Source organism: Triplophysa dalaica, chromosome 6 (assembly GCF_015846415.1).
Source record: "Triplophysa dalaica isolate WHDGS20190420 chromosome 6, ASM1584641v1, whole genome shotgun sequence".
Classification (NCBI taxonomy): Eukaryota; Metazoa; Chordata; class Actinopteri; order Cypriniformes; family Nemacheilidae; genus Triplophysa; species Triplophysa dalaica.
The window spans coordinates 13164697-13180026 of NC_079547.1; the positions used below are offsets into that span (position 1 = coordinate 13164697).

Here is a 15330-nt window from a genome sequence, read left to right on the forward strand (position 1 = left end):
ACAGCGTATGGCCTACATTAGATCATTGGTGTTTAAAAATGAAAGCCTGTTGTGCATCAAATGAACCTCCCTAGTGCAAGAGATTTTAAATTTAATATTAGGATATTGTGATTTTGCTGAACACCTCTAGTAGATGGACAGTCTGGACTAATGCTGAGAAGCTGACGTCATATGTCCTTTACCCCACACATAGGCAGAATCTGGATAAGGCAGTAAAAACAATCTGCAATCACTTTTTAGCGCTTTAGAACACTGTTATTATTTTATGTTCCCTTTTTTGATTCAGAGAGTGTAAAGGGGCAACATTTCCAAGAAAAAAGGTCTTTATGTTGTTATGAATGTAATTATTTCCATTGCCATATGCTTATCAAGGTGGATGCCAAATCTCCACAGGGTCTACGTCATGTAATGAACTCATGTCCATAGACAACACAGGCCTAACAAAGGATAACAATACCTTACAGATAAACTTAAAGTTTGGATCAAATGAAGTAAAGTATTTTATGAAGACTTTGGCAGTGTTTCCTGAAAATCATCATTCACTGACATTGTAAACGGTGCTATAAATTAATCAGGCCATAATTTGTCGATACGTGAGATGTAGAACTGTACCTGCACATACTTTGAAATCAGCACACAAACAAACTGAAAGAAGATTACAGTAATGTATTTGGTATATAAATTTAGCATGCCTATTTACAGCATGATATATTCACAAATACACAAAGGACACAGAACTAATGTTTAGTTTCATAGCCAGATAGCTTAAAATTCTTAAAATCTAAATCTGGTGGGGTCATATTTACATTTTTCAGTTTCTCCTATCATCAGAGGTGTCAAATTGACAAAATAAAACTTTACATTATTGTAATATATTTGATGAAACATTAAGCTGTACACAATATGTACAGTAAACTTTTTTGACAAGAAAACAAAATGCACACAGATACATAGACACAAACAAATGAGGTAGATAAAAGAATATGATTTGAAAGATGTTTCAATCACGCACAACAGAAAGAAATATTCTGATAATCAGTTTTACCATCAGGTATACAGAAAGGTCGATGTGTGCAGTCCAAAACAGTTTTCAGTTTAAAACTAAGTTTACAGATAAAGTTTTTGTCACCAGACAATAGTGCGTCCTGGAATGAGAGAAAGGCCTTTGAGATTGTTATTCCAGATAAAAACTCTAAGGCCGTTGTTACCTCTACAGCCAATAAGTGACTATTGAATAACAATTATGAATAACACTTAAACATTTCAAGATGACAATACAACTGTTTACAGAATGTATTTCTTTGATTTAACCCCCACATGGACCCCAACACACACACCAACAATGAAGACCTTAAGAGAAATAGAACATTTGCATTAAAATATATTTTATATTGCAATTAAAATAGTGTTCTCTTATAAAAGATAGTTATTCAAACATATAATATCTACAATAAAATCATTTTACATATGATTTTGTAAGGTAATGTTAGAAAAATATAGGTGAATGCAATAATGCAGCTCACTTCAGCACTAAGGATTATGTTTGGATTTAGAGAAAACATATTTTATAGAAATATGCCCACAAAAATTCACAGTATGCGGCTAAAATTATAGGGTGGCTCTTTGTATATATCTCTGGAAAAATAGAATTTTATACACAAATAAATGTATAAATTCTGACTCTCTTCTCTTACAGAATACATTTACATACATTTTACATTAAACATTGACATTCTGATGTAAAATAAAATACATTCTATAGGTACATTTAGCAAAAACTAACAGATTTAGGATATTTTCACATCATAGGATATACACATTATAACGTGCATAGGACAAAGCAAATACCACCAATTTTCTTCTTTTTCTCATTTTATCTCTAAAATAATCATTTGTAATAATGTGTATACACAACCTTATGGCACTTTAATTTTCATAACATTCATGTAAAGTTGCACGGTGGGATTATTCTGGCTTGCACTTATACATTTACTAGCACTTAAAAAGTGTTTCTATATGCATGTTCATACAAAATTCCAAAATGTTTTTCACAAAAACTAAGTAATGATTTTTTTGTGTGGATTTTGATCAATATTGTGGTTGGTTAGTATCTTAACAAATACAGTATATTGTAGGGGTTACATTATCTAACACTAAAAGACGTCTTTTCTTTGGCATTAGATTATATACATCTTTTGTGACAAAGGTTTATTATTTTACACGGAAAATGCATGATTTAAAAATATCAGGTGTTTGTCAAAATCATGTTTATAATAATACCCAGCGTTTACATTATATCAAATCTATATTTCTTTTTGGAAAAAAATTACTTCTCATTACAACTATCTGGAATTTGGTTGGGGAGTCTAAATATAATATTCTCAAAGGAAAAGTCTGGGACACCGCTTGTACAACTTAACCACTGTATATAAACTTTTTTTATATTAAAACTATTTATACTTTTAACTATTTATAGTAAATATACATTATGTACATAATTTAACAATATAGAAAAACTGTTTCATCAATGTAAAAAGACCACTGGTTATCCCAGCCATAAGATATGACTATGTGGTTATTAAAAAATAAGTCAGCTTTATAGTATATAGAATACTATAGACCTTTTTGCAAGACGTTAATAACACTGGTCCAGAAGCACTTCCTGTTTTAAACAACAAAATACAACCAACAGAAGTTTAGAAATGAATTAAAAACTGAAAAGTGAAACAGAAAGTTAATCTGGACCACTGTTGTTTACTTCTTGCAAAATGGTCTATAATATAGCACAAAGAGATAAAGTATCTCTGATGGGCAACTGATTTTGACAAACAAACATTAAACTCACCATATATAAGAAATGAAATGGGGATGTTTTCTCTCTTGTCCAATTGTTTATATGTTGTTGGTTGATTAAGTAAGGCACTGATGTTTGTTTACGTCCAGAGATGGAAACCACACTACCAGAATTATTACTGAACTGGCTGTTCCTCTAAACGGCCTAATGACCGCTGTAAACAGCTCTTGTTTTTTTCACAGTGATCTCAACCATATAAGGTAAAATAACACTCTCTTGTTGGGTTTCAGAAATCAGCAGCATTTAAATACTAATCTTCGGTATTTTTTAGGCCTCAAACAAAGCTTATTTAGCAGGCCTTTTTTTCTACCTAAAAATTCCATTGATTTTCAAATATGAGTAATATTTAGTATATACTTGTAATCGCCTGGTGTTCCACTACGAGAATTTCTTCCACAAATGTGGAAACTAGTAACTTGATATTAGTAGCTATTGTTTTATTGCTCCTGTATGAGATATCGCTTTATTGCTCCCTGAACTCTTGGATAAAAGCATTAGCTAAATGTAAATGTGTACAGCACAGATAGTTGCCAATGGAAACAGCAGCTGTCACAGAGCAGGGTCCAGCTGTTCTATGAAGTTTCTATGCATTACTGCTGCTTGAACACGGCGTACTTTGAGTGCTTCCGATGCTGTGAGCTGCACTGCTGTTCTCAGACACTGGTTGAGACTTTGCCACTGGCCGCCTCGCAGCTGCGTCACCTGAAGTGGGAAGATTAATAAAAAGGATGGTGAGGTTTCAGGAAGCCTTGTGGACTGCAAAATTCACAGTGCCTTTTTCTAAGTGTCTGTAATTCATAGAACAAAAGCTCAGTATTTACAGTAAAGGCTCTGTTGCAGTGATCTATAGCCCTATTCTGACAGTACTTGTTTTTCTATAAAAATAAATCTCCTCTGTGATAAAACTCATGTGTTCGGACAGACATAAATTCACAGTGGAGGTGTAATCCTGCGAACCCAGAAAAAGCACTTTTATATAATGATAATGGAATAAAATTTCAATTTTAAAATGTGTTTTGTAAATTAAAGAAAGCCATACGGATGCACTTTATCTCAGTTTGTAGAAGTCATGTTGTGCTGTTTATGCTGCCATTAAGGTTTCTTAATGCATCAGAGACTATAATCCCTGAATCTCTTAAAGAGCAACACCCTACTAAACTCCTCCCCACCGTAGGAAGTGGTCTCTGTAGTGGCCTTGTGGTACCGGGCGGCTTCTCGCTGTTAGAGAAACAAGGCCGCCGCCTGTGAGGGGCAAAGACAGGGACTTCCCATCTTTTCAAAAAGCTCTGGGACCCCCTACCTATTCACTGATAGGTTACAATTTCACGGTAGTGCTCACGTCAGACACGCCTAGGCCAGTCACCATCGCTTCGCTAGAGATTGTGACACGACACAGCGGCATAGCATTTACATAGGAACGCCATCTGTCGGTTCGACACAACGTCAGGGGACGGACAGAAAGGGAACGTCTTGGTTACGGATGTAACCTCAGTTCCCTGATGGATCATTTGGAAGAAGAGTTCCCTTTACTTTAGCTCTTTATATCATGAAAAACTCTAGACTTCTAGACTTGAGCGTTATATTTCAAGTCTTCTCAAGATGTGTGATTGGTTTGCTTCAGCAGCAGAAGTTATTTATAATCTCAAAGTGTCTCTTGCTTGCTAGGGACCCAGTCCGAATTTTATATTAACAGAGGATTGACACAACGTGAGGTCGTATTTATTTTTTAACGTGTATGCGGAAATTTCACTTAAATCTGTGTGTGCGGACTTTATGTGCAATGGCCTTAACTCACATACCTGAGAAAATTATGATCATATACCAACTTAGCTTTGTATGAGGAAAGAGACTAAACAGGAATGTGGAGCTTTTTTGTAAATTTGTAGCTTAACACTCATGGTCATTATGAACTGTTATTGAATGAAACTAGTTTTCTATGCAGCAATTTTATAAGCAAACACTCTCTTTCATCTGTGTAGGTTGAATGGTTTTCACTGTCTGCTTACAGTCAGTAATCTTATTGTATTAATATACAAATATTAACTAGATCATGCATTTTTTTTCATGTTTCCCTTTAGTGGCCATCTGAAGAGGTGACAGTGGTACACAAAAAAAATTCACCAAATTCAGCCGCCTTAAATCTTTTGCTTTCAGCTTTATGAGTCAAATTTATGATTTATGATTTTATTTATGAAATTTATGAAATCATAAATTTATGAAATTTATGATTTTATGATGCACTAGTTTTCCCTGTAGTGTTTTGATGTGCAACTGTGCCATTAAAACCCATGCATTAGCAGAAAATTACTGTCCACGGCACTGACCTCTACGCATGAAAGGGTTATTAAACAGGCTACTCTACACACCACACTGACATCTATACAGACAGACTCATGATTGTCCAACTAGTGTTATTGTGCTTGGGACATTGTTCGTATGTGTCTATGTATGTGAGTGCTTCTCTTCTCAGCTCAATGCTGGACGTTTGTCTGATTCCCTGTTTTAGGCCCCTCAACTGCTAATATGTGCCAGAGATGTGCTGCCAAGAGCTCCAACTAAAAACAGTCCATTTCCTCATCCAGAGCTGTGTACTGAACTCTCACTCTCTAATCTGCCTTTGTACATCTCTCCTTTACAGCAAACATGCATAGCTCACAGAAATGCAACGTCTATATTAAATGAAACATTAGCCTAGACAGAGATGCATTTAAGATGACATGTTTTATGTGTGTGACAAAGAGAGTTTGATGGCAATTGTTGACCTCTTCCACTCGACCGTATGTGTAAAACTCCTACTCTGTGTCTGGGGGCAATGTCCTTAACCTATCAGTGTGATCTATTACAGGCAGGGTGACAGGATTACAGAAGCCCTTTCCTAACAGAACCCCCGCACATTCCACACGTAACTTTCCCAGCTATAGAAGCATGACTAATGTATGAAATTATATCTTTTTAAGCAGTGCTTAATTGTTTAGGTCATTTTTTTAACTACTACACAACACTACACAAGAAGAAAATGGTAACAAATCAGGATGAATTGATAATCATTTTATGAATCTTAGAAAGAGTTATACATTTGGGATTAATGTCAATATAACAAAAATCTATGATATGCTATTTTTATTACTGAATACTATAGTTTATTATGCCTTGGGTTGTTTGAACTATTTAGAGACGTTGTGGATAACACATGGATTCAGTGTTTATATCAGAGCTTAGCACATCCAGATTTCAACATGTACTTTGTGTACCTGTTTCTGTCTGAATTAAACGTTATAAATAAATGTTGGGTCCATAATGTTTTTTTTTGTTATTTTAGCTGTGTATCAAAATGTATTCGAGTTACAGTTTTATAATGGATATTGTCTTAAAGTACACACTCTCAGCTTTATTTCGAGTGTATTCACATCCAGATTAGCTGAAGGCTTTAGGAATTTTTGCTATTAATATTAAGCTCCCCCTTTTTCAAGGGACCAAAAGTAATAGGACAGTTGAATCAAAAGCTGTTTTAGTTACAGGTATGGGCTTTTCCTTAAATCATTTCTTATGAATAAAGCATGTTAATGGTCTGGAGTGTATTCTACGTGTGGTGTTTGCATTTGAAAGCTGTTGCTATGACCCACATCATGGGGTTCAGGGAGATCTCCATGCAAGTGAAACAGACCATAGTTGGATTCAAAACAACAAATCCACCAGAAAGATGCCAGGAACATTTAAAAAGGCTAAACAAAAAAATTGGTTCATTCTGACAAAAAAAACACTGCTGAGCTCAGCAACAAAAAAATCCTGGGCACCCATATGAGATAAAAGTGGTTGATGATTACATTTTCCTCTCCATGAAAGAAAAAAAGATTTAATCTGGATGCTTCTGTCTTCTGTTACATCACCAAAAACACCAGTGAACCAGTGCACGAGGAAGTCATGAATGAAAATGGAAACACACTGAGTGAACACTTTTTTACTGAAGATGTTGTCTGCTCATATCATGAGGTATTATAAGCCTTCTCCATATATTCTATTCTTTTTGGTCTTATGCAGGCTGAAATAAATTTGATCTTCCCAAAAAATGCTTTTAAGAGCTTGTTCTGCTTTTTTAGAAGTCTAATCTATCCATCCTATTCTTGAGGCTTTTGCACCTCCTGTATTTTTCCTTGTATTCTCTTTATTGACAAACATTTAAATATTTTTATTTATACGTTTGGCAGACGGTATTATCCAAATTGACTGACATTGCATTTAGCATTTTGTTTCTAATTATGTGAAATCCCCTAGGATCGAACCCATGATCTTGGTATTGCTAGTGCCATGCTCTACCCACTGAGCCACTCTCATGGAGAGTGTTCTTCATTCGTCTGGAAGTTGTGAAGGTGTTTTTCTTTATCATGGAGAGGATAATGTTATCATCCAACACTTTAACAGTATCACAAATGGATGCCCAAGATTATTATTTTTTATTATAATTTTTCTCAGAATGTACCAAATTGTTGATTTGGTCGGTCTGCATGTTTCATGGCATCTTTCCGATGGATTTCTTGTGTTCGTTAAATGTAACTATGGTCTGTTTCACTTGCATGGAGATCTCCCTGAACCCCATGATGTGGGTTCACAGCAACAGCTTCCACATGCAAAAACCACCTAGAATCAACTCCAGACCTATAACATGCTTCATCAATAAAGAAATAATTTATGGAAAAGTCCATACGTGTGAAAAAAACAGCTTTTTCCGCCTTTGAAATTCAGCTTCACATTGGATAATCTGGATGTGAAAACACTTGAAATAAAGCTGAGAGTGTTCACTAAGAAAATATTGATTATAAAACTGTAACTCGAATACACTTTGATACACAACTAAAATATCAAAAAATATCAAAAAATATCAAAAAACAAATATTTATGGACCTAACTATATACATGTCTGAACACCCAAGAATCACATCACATTTTTGAATCTTAGATCCTCAGTTTAAAATGTTCACTGACTTGCCTACACGATATTAAGAATACAGAACAGAATTTTAAACTGTACCAAAACAGTGTGCCATGAAACATGTTGATGGTACTGTAGACAAAAAATACAGTAGGTACTGTAGTGGGGACACATGGACTAAGACAGAGCATGCGCTTCCTCTAGAGGGTCAACAGAGGTCGTTGGCCTGGCGACAAGAGGGCGATGTGGAAAGGAGGGGCGGGGGAAATCTTGGCATCCAGTGGGTGGATTGTACTTGTATTTTCCTGTGAAGCCTGAAGAGACCCTAACAGCGAGCAGGGGGAATTCCAGTGCCTTTCGGACTATTGTACCAAAAATACTGATGACCACCCAGCAGCACCACCCCAGCCCCCAAGGCTTGAAAGAACGGAAAAGACAGATGCAGTTCTGCTGATGAACAGGATATATTTACAACTTGGGAGTCAATATGTTATTGTTAACATGCTGCTAAAAGAATTGGCAAGAAGGAGCTTTCATAAATTGGCAATGTGATAAATGGCATGATGCATAACTCTCAGTGATAATTACTATGAGGCAGCCAGTGAGAATAGGAATGTCTGCAGATTTTTTTTTAAATCAACTAGTTACTGCTTCGCTTGAATAACTAGTTCCCAACATGGTCATGTGTTTAAAACAATAATATTAAGTACAACAATTAGAAAATATGGAGGGGTCTCAAAACCAAAAAACCTTGTCCATCTTGTATTAAAACAATTGATGCTTTAAAAAGAAAAAAGAGGGAAACATTCCATCCATATGACATCCATATGAATGTGTGTTGCTTTTTTTTTAGAGGGCTTCATCAAAAACTATTCAAATATACAAATGCAAATGCAAAGAAAATGGATAACGAGTAAAGATATACTGTACTAGTGAACCTTACAAATCGACAAGTCAAGTTTGTGTGTTTATTTTTGACAATGTTATATAGTTATAGATATTGTCTCACCTGTATGCGAGTAGATGAACCATAGAGCTCCTGTTAGAAGGGCTCCGATCACAAAGGCTGCAAACGCGATGCCCACCACAGTCGGCGTGTCAAGGATATAAATGATGTCTGCAAAAAAGAAGTATAAATGTTTTATACTGTCCAGTTTTAACTTGAGGTAGTGAGAGTAAGTTCATAATCAGTATAATGGTGTACAATTGTTTGCTGATCACTCATACAGTACAGCACATGATTGATATGGCTATTGTAGATAAACTAGTGAAAACCTTGCATCCGACTCTTCTTGGAATCTGGCCACAGACTGAATGACTTTCAGAGCTCTAATTAGCTCTAATGATCACTGATCACACAGCACAATAGACCCTGTGTGGCCACCAGCTTCATAACCTGTCTGGCCCAGCACCAAATCTCAGGCACAATAGATGCTATTCTCATGGGGCACCTTCAGATTTTCATTCCCTGGACAGAGCGATGACAGACTATTGCTGGAGTGCTTTGTAACAAGAAGAGCGAGCGCTATAGCAGCTCCCAACTCACCCCTTTAGCCTTTACCCCAGAACGGCCCCTTATATCTTATCTGTGCAGTCCAGCTCATAATGTGGAAAATATAAAGCTATCCATCAACACCCCTGTCCATGTACAGTACGTGTTTTTGAAGACTGAGCAAAAAAAGCGAGTAAAGGCCAAGAACTTTTACTTTGTTACTAACGCCAAAAGAACATTTTTGCATACAGCGTTACATGGATAATTAATGCTAAAAAAAATCCTTCAATGCATTTATTACTTAGAAGAGAACAAAGGTTTGTTTGTTTTGAAAGAAGCTATGTCAGCTAGATGCTCAGAGCCAAGGATGTGGTTTGCTCCATAGGTCTGGCACATGGGTCTAAAGTCACCCACAAGCTTAGTTTAAATACCCCATGAGGGAAGCAAATGAATTAGCAAAAATGAGTTGGACAACATCTCTTTGCAGTCACCACAGTCCAAGATCTCATCCCGGGTGTCACAGCTTATTTCTGCTGTTCTTTACCTCACCCTTTTTAGGGCCAGTTGGGTTTGGAAAGGAAATTTGAATGAACACTAGAATAAGTATCTTGTACATTGTGTCTTCTAACTTTAACACAATGATGTGTTTATTTACTTGAACAATAGAGTGCAACAGTCCAGTTCCAGAAGTACAAATATCTACATTTTCTAGAATACAAAACATAAAAATCACAATCCTGAAGAATGAATGCACGTATTCATAATGTAAAATGTATTCAAATCTTAAACAACCTATCTGTTTGAATTTCTATAGTTTTTCTAAAGTAATATTATAGTTTAAACATACAAAGAATAGAAAGTAGTGTTATTTATTGAGATTTCCCATGTGTAGCCTAAAAATGCTGTTTAGTCAGGGGACGCTTTTGATTTTGAAAAAGAGTTTGTGAGTACCGATACTGAACACCAAACAACACTAACAAACATAGACTTGATACCATCATATAATCTAATGTAATTTTATATAATCTGGATTGAATCTGAATTCTTCCTCTAGATTTTACTGTAAAACGTTTGTTTCATCTACTTGCTGAAAACGAACTTTGATATTGTTTCTGCTCAGTAATAACTAAAGCTACATAAAATTTAATAGGGTCCAATAAAATCCCAGTTTGCTCCTTTCAGGACGGGCACTCATTTTACTAATCAAGTGTGACAAATGTATACATGCTCCATTTGCTACAAGCAGCACTGAAAGTTTAACCGGAACCATTTGTATTCGAACTGAGGCAATAAAGTTGACTCAAACCAACCAAAACTTTTGCATTATTGCCAAATGAAAAAAAGGAAGACAAGGACCAAACCAATTATGATCAAATTAAGTAATCCTTTATTACGTTTACTCTCCAACCCTCTATCCTGAAATATTCGGTACTTCAGAGTTAATCTTAATGGCAAATGCATTCTGCCGTGAAGGGAACAGGGGATATGTTGTGCATTAGGATCCTTTTCTTTAATACTCTTTTTCTTGTCCTGACATTTCCCTTCTCCCCTCTTAATCTCCCTCCCTCTTTCTGTAAGGGAAAGGGAGGCCTCAGAAAATGCCTGAGTGAAAACAAATACTATCCAGCATTGGAAAGCAGCAAATTTTCCAGTCCTCTGTTGCATCTATGGGCCCCCTGTTCCACGTCTTTAATGAACCACATATGCCGCCACACCACCACACCGAATACACAGTAAACACACACATATGCTACAGTATCACATATTAAGAGACTCCAGATGCAGTAATGCACCACAATGCAATACAAGACAGGAACTCTGTGGTCTCCGATCAAGAGTGACGGATACACATTAGCAAATACACTTATACACTGCACTGGATAAACTTAGCCGCACATCTACCATGATGCAACACACACCAGAAAATCTACACATTCTGTTACCATTTACACATCCTCAAATGAATCCAACGCCAAATTATTTTGTCCTGCAATTTAAATAGGCAGATGCTTGTCAGAAATACCGTGTTGAATTTTTGTGTAATACTTTTTGTGTGAACTAATCTGGTTTAGAAAGTGTAATAACTTTGATCTCAGCCCTAATTACTTTAAAAGTAAAGTACTGTAAACTAGTTCTGTAAATGTCTCAACATGTCGGACACATAAGCAAGCAGGTTGAAATAAATTAAAATCCTCACCTGGCTGACCTTTCCTGGGCTCTTCTGTGACCATTACAGTGTCATGGGTATTGTCAGAGATGACAACCAGTGGCTTGGTTAAGGGCTTGGTGTTCAGCATCATGAAAATGATGTTTTCCAAACTGAGGGAACTGCAGGCTTCATCTGGCAACATGCACTGCAAAGAGAATAAATACATAATCTAGGTTTAATCGTTGGACATAAACTTCACTCATGTGTAAAATAATCTACAGTACAAATAGGCTTTTTTAATAATCAAATAAGACCATCATGTCGTCACCAAAGAACATGCTAACATTGTCAAACATGAAACCATTTAAATATGCAGAACTTTAAACTTTCAATTAATCACAACCATATCAACCAAAATGTTTACATTTGCATGTTACATGACACATGTATGTACATTGATCAACGAACGACAACTGGATTAGAGTATATTACAGTAGAAGCTAATACATTTTGCATATTATCGCAGTGTGACTGAGCTAAAATACACTTTGAAGTAAAAGCAGATATAACGTCACACACAGTTTACTCTGTGAGACTTCACATCTTTTATCCTAATCCAGATTATGACATCACTGTAAACATTCAGAGGAGAACAAAGACTCACTTTTAAAATGATGTTAGGTAGACATAAACATGACCTTAACATGCAGTACTACAATTTGTTCGACTAGAAAGGAAAAAGGAACGTACAGTAACTGTTGTAGATTTGTTTGTATCTGTTTATGTCTACTGAAGTAGCCTGAATGCATACTGCACTCGCCGAGCAAATAACTGTAGAGTATCTGGGCAGTTTGCATAGGGCAAGTGGATTTAAAAGTATGCATCAAAATGCAAATAATTAGGATGGACAGCCAATCAAACTACAGTATCTAAACTTTATAATAATTTACTTGTAACCTACAAATGTGTAAGGGTTGTTTTTTGCGTTCGTGAGCTCAGAAATTCTTTACTGACATCTGATAACCGCACACAGTTTGTGTTATAGCTACAGTAATAAACACAAAACTTCAATCAGAATTTCAATTGTATTGAAGTTGGAGAGTCTTTGAAGTTGGAACTGTGCCTTGCATATTAAACAATTGAAAGATAATAAAAACATAAAAGACAGGTATGTTTTAATGATGATAGCTACAGCTACAGCTAATGATGGCTCTGTTAAACTAGATAAAGGCCAAACCAACTGCTGGGTTATACATGAACCTTTTATTAATTTAAACCCAACGATTGGTTTTGTCCATATTTTATCCAATCATTGGTTAATAAAAACAACACAACAGTTTTACAGTGTACCTTTCCTAGTATTTTTTAACAGATAAAGTAGATTTATTCATGATTTATACCTCTGGCATGTTTGTCTCCTTGTCATTTCTTGTGGAACAGAGGGACATCTCACAGTGCAGAAAGAGCAATGACACATTGAACTTGGATCTGTAGGTGAAACTGAAGCGTTTGTGGTCCGTTTGAGTAAGAAGGAAGGGGAAATCGCCTCGTTCGGGGTAATAGTGCACAGAATCGTCTTTGGGGCAGATGTTCTCTATGACGAAATACTCCAGTCCGGACTGTGTGTCAGGATTGGAGTCTGGAGAGATGAAGCAGTTCTGGATCATGAACCCAAGGTTTGGGTCTGCTTTAGTGGCTGAAATCTGCAGAGAGAAGTCATATATCTTGGTTGATAAAGGAAAAATTATTTTTCGGTGAGACAATGCATTTGTTGCAAACCATAAAAAACACAATGAAAGAAAAAATCATTTCTGTTACTTGACTAACAGAACACTGCTTTTCTATTATTAATACGATAGTCAAAAGTGAATCATACAGTATTTGATGGATCAGCGTGGTTAGATGCTATATATTATCTCTTGTCTTCTGGCCGACACGCTCAAGCTAACTTTTTTCATCAGTCTGAGTTTTGTTCCACATTCTCTCAGGCATCAGATCAAATCAGCATGAAAAAACCCGCTCCATTTGTTTTGACACAGCACACTGCAGTAATACTATCAGTCGTCCAACATCCAAGAATCACAAATTCTGACGTCAGATATTTGTAGCTTGAATAAATCAGAGGATTTTTCAGTTATAAAAGTTTGGATATTTGCTGCACACGCATAACAGACTACAACTGCCACTAAAGAAAAAAAATCCTAATTCTGGACAGGAAGAGGGGATAAATATTGTCAGTATTTGTGGTATTGGGATATTTTGGGGATACAGAGAGCTCTTTGTGATGTGCTCTATAAATGACACAACAGATCCTCTACTCCAATGTGATTATAAAACATCTGGAGGTGATGTAATGTTTCTGTGGAGTGGTGCTTTTAAATTTACAGTCCTTTAAGCCACTTCAACTTCAACTGCATGTAAGGACACCCTATCCCATCACTGTACCACTTCTGCCTGCGTGGTGAAAGGGTTAAATATGTAAAGCTGGAATCTGAGCATTCCATTCCGAGATCTTATATTGTCTGCCTTTGCCCTTTGAAACCCCACTGACTAATGACAATATGACATGTAGCCAGACCAGACTAAATGTACACACACTGCAGACTGTTGACTTCTTTTACAACGATAGACAGAGAGCCATCTTTACACATTTGTTCTGTTCTACAGCTGCAATCACTCACACACACTCAGGAAAGTGATAGTTTGATAGTTTAGACATATACAGACACCAGACCCTCAAAGTATTAAACATAAAACTATACACAATGCGAACCAATCACCATAGTTAATGGGTAGAAGCAGATATTGCGTATAGGTGAATTTGGCAGCAAAGTGAATTTCCCAGTGTTTTTGGTTTCTTATTTAATCTTAAATGAAATTTCATAATATGGTCTCAGCACTGTAAATTGTTTTATAAAACCAAAGAATATTTTACATCAAGAACCACATACGGTAGAAATACCAGTGTATCTTTTAGTTGTGTTCATTTACCCTTGTTGACAGGAAAAGTGAACACACTAAACATTAGGCAAAAGTCAACTTGAGACTCAAGCTGATTCTATTACCTCCACATAGATGCGTCTGTTCTCAGCGATGGTTAGGAATGACTGGGTGTTTTGGTAGTGGGGATCATTGTACAGCTCCATACTATATGTTACATTGTTCAGGTGATTTGCAGAGGAATCATCAGATATGTCTTGATTCTTACGGTAAGTGCAGTTGAACTGAGGAGAGAGAAACAAAAAGAATAGAAAAATATTAATATTATTCAAATTTTCAGTCAATACAGACAATTAGCTTCAGTTGGTTTTGTCAATGTAAATCTTATTTAACAACATTGCAATGATACCATGTGTAGTGGAGTAGGCGGGGCGAGACCGTGGTTCGAGACCGGTGAGTATTTGTTAATGAGCGCCAGCTGTGCGCGGACCAGTCTCGAATCCCATAGGAGATCGGGAGCATTTAAGAGAACGAGCGACCAGACAGTCGAAGAGAGAGGACCGGGCCCAGAACATGTTTATGTTTGTAGTTATGTATTATTCGCTGGCAGTCGTCCGTGAGGGGCCCCAGGCTTTATTTTTACTTTGTTATTATTTTGATTAAATGTTTAAATGTCTGCCGGTTCCCGCCTCCTTACATCCTTTTATTGAACCTTTATACACCATGTATTCTATGTGTTTCATATTTTCTTTTCTTACTTCTGTCTGGACTATCTGTATTATTATGTATAGAGTTCACCTAAAATCTGCTTTGCAAAATTATAAAATGTGCTATAGAAATAAATTGGAATTAAATGAATGGCCAGAGTAAAGGTTTATTCTGATAAATGAAGGCCAGTGCTGTCGTCTTACGTGACAAGAGACGCTAAAACTATACTATACTACAAAAATGTGGGTGCTGAAAGTATG

At 36.2% G+C, this 15330-nt stretch overlaps 1 protein-coding gene across 1 annotated transcript in view; it reads right to left on the minus strand.

The window, feature by feature from the left end:
- Positions 1-651: 651 nt before the first annotated feature.
- Positions 652-15330, minus strand: part of tgfbr3 (transforming growth factor, beta receptor III) — an 88648-nt gene continuing 73969 nt past the window's right edge. Inside the window, exons 12-16 of the mRNA XM_056750771.1 lie at positions 14488-14646; positions 12823-13125; positions 11471-11627; positions 8791-8898; positions 652-3556 (exon numbers count right to left, since the gene is read on the minus strand). Of these exons, the coding sequence (XP_056606749.1) occupies positions 3438-3556; positions 8791-8898; positions 11471-11627; positions 12823-13125; positions 14488-14646 (846 nt within the window). The 3' untranslated portion in view covers positions 652-3437. The remainder of the gene's footprint in view (positions 3557-8790; positions 8899-11470; positions 11628-12822; positions 13126-14487; positions 14647-15330) is intronic.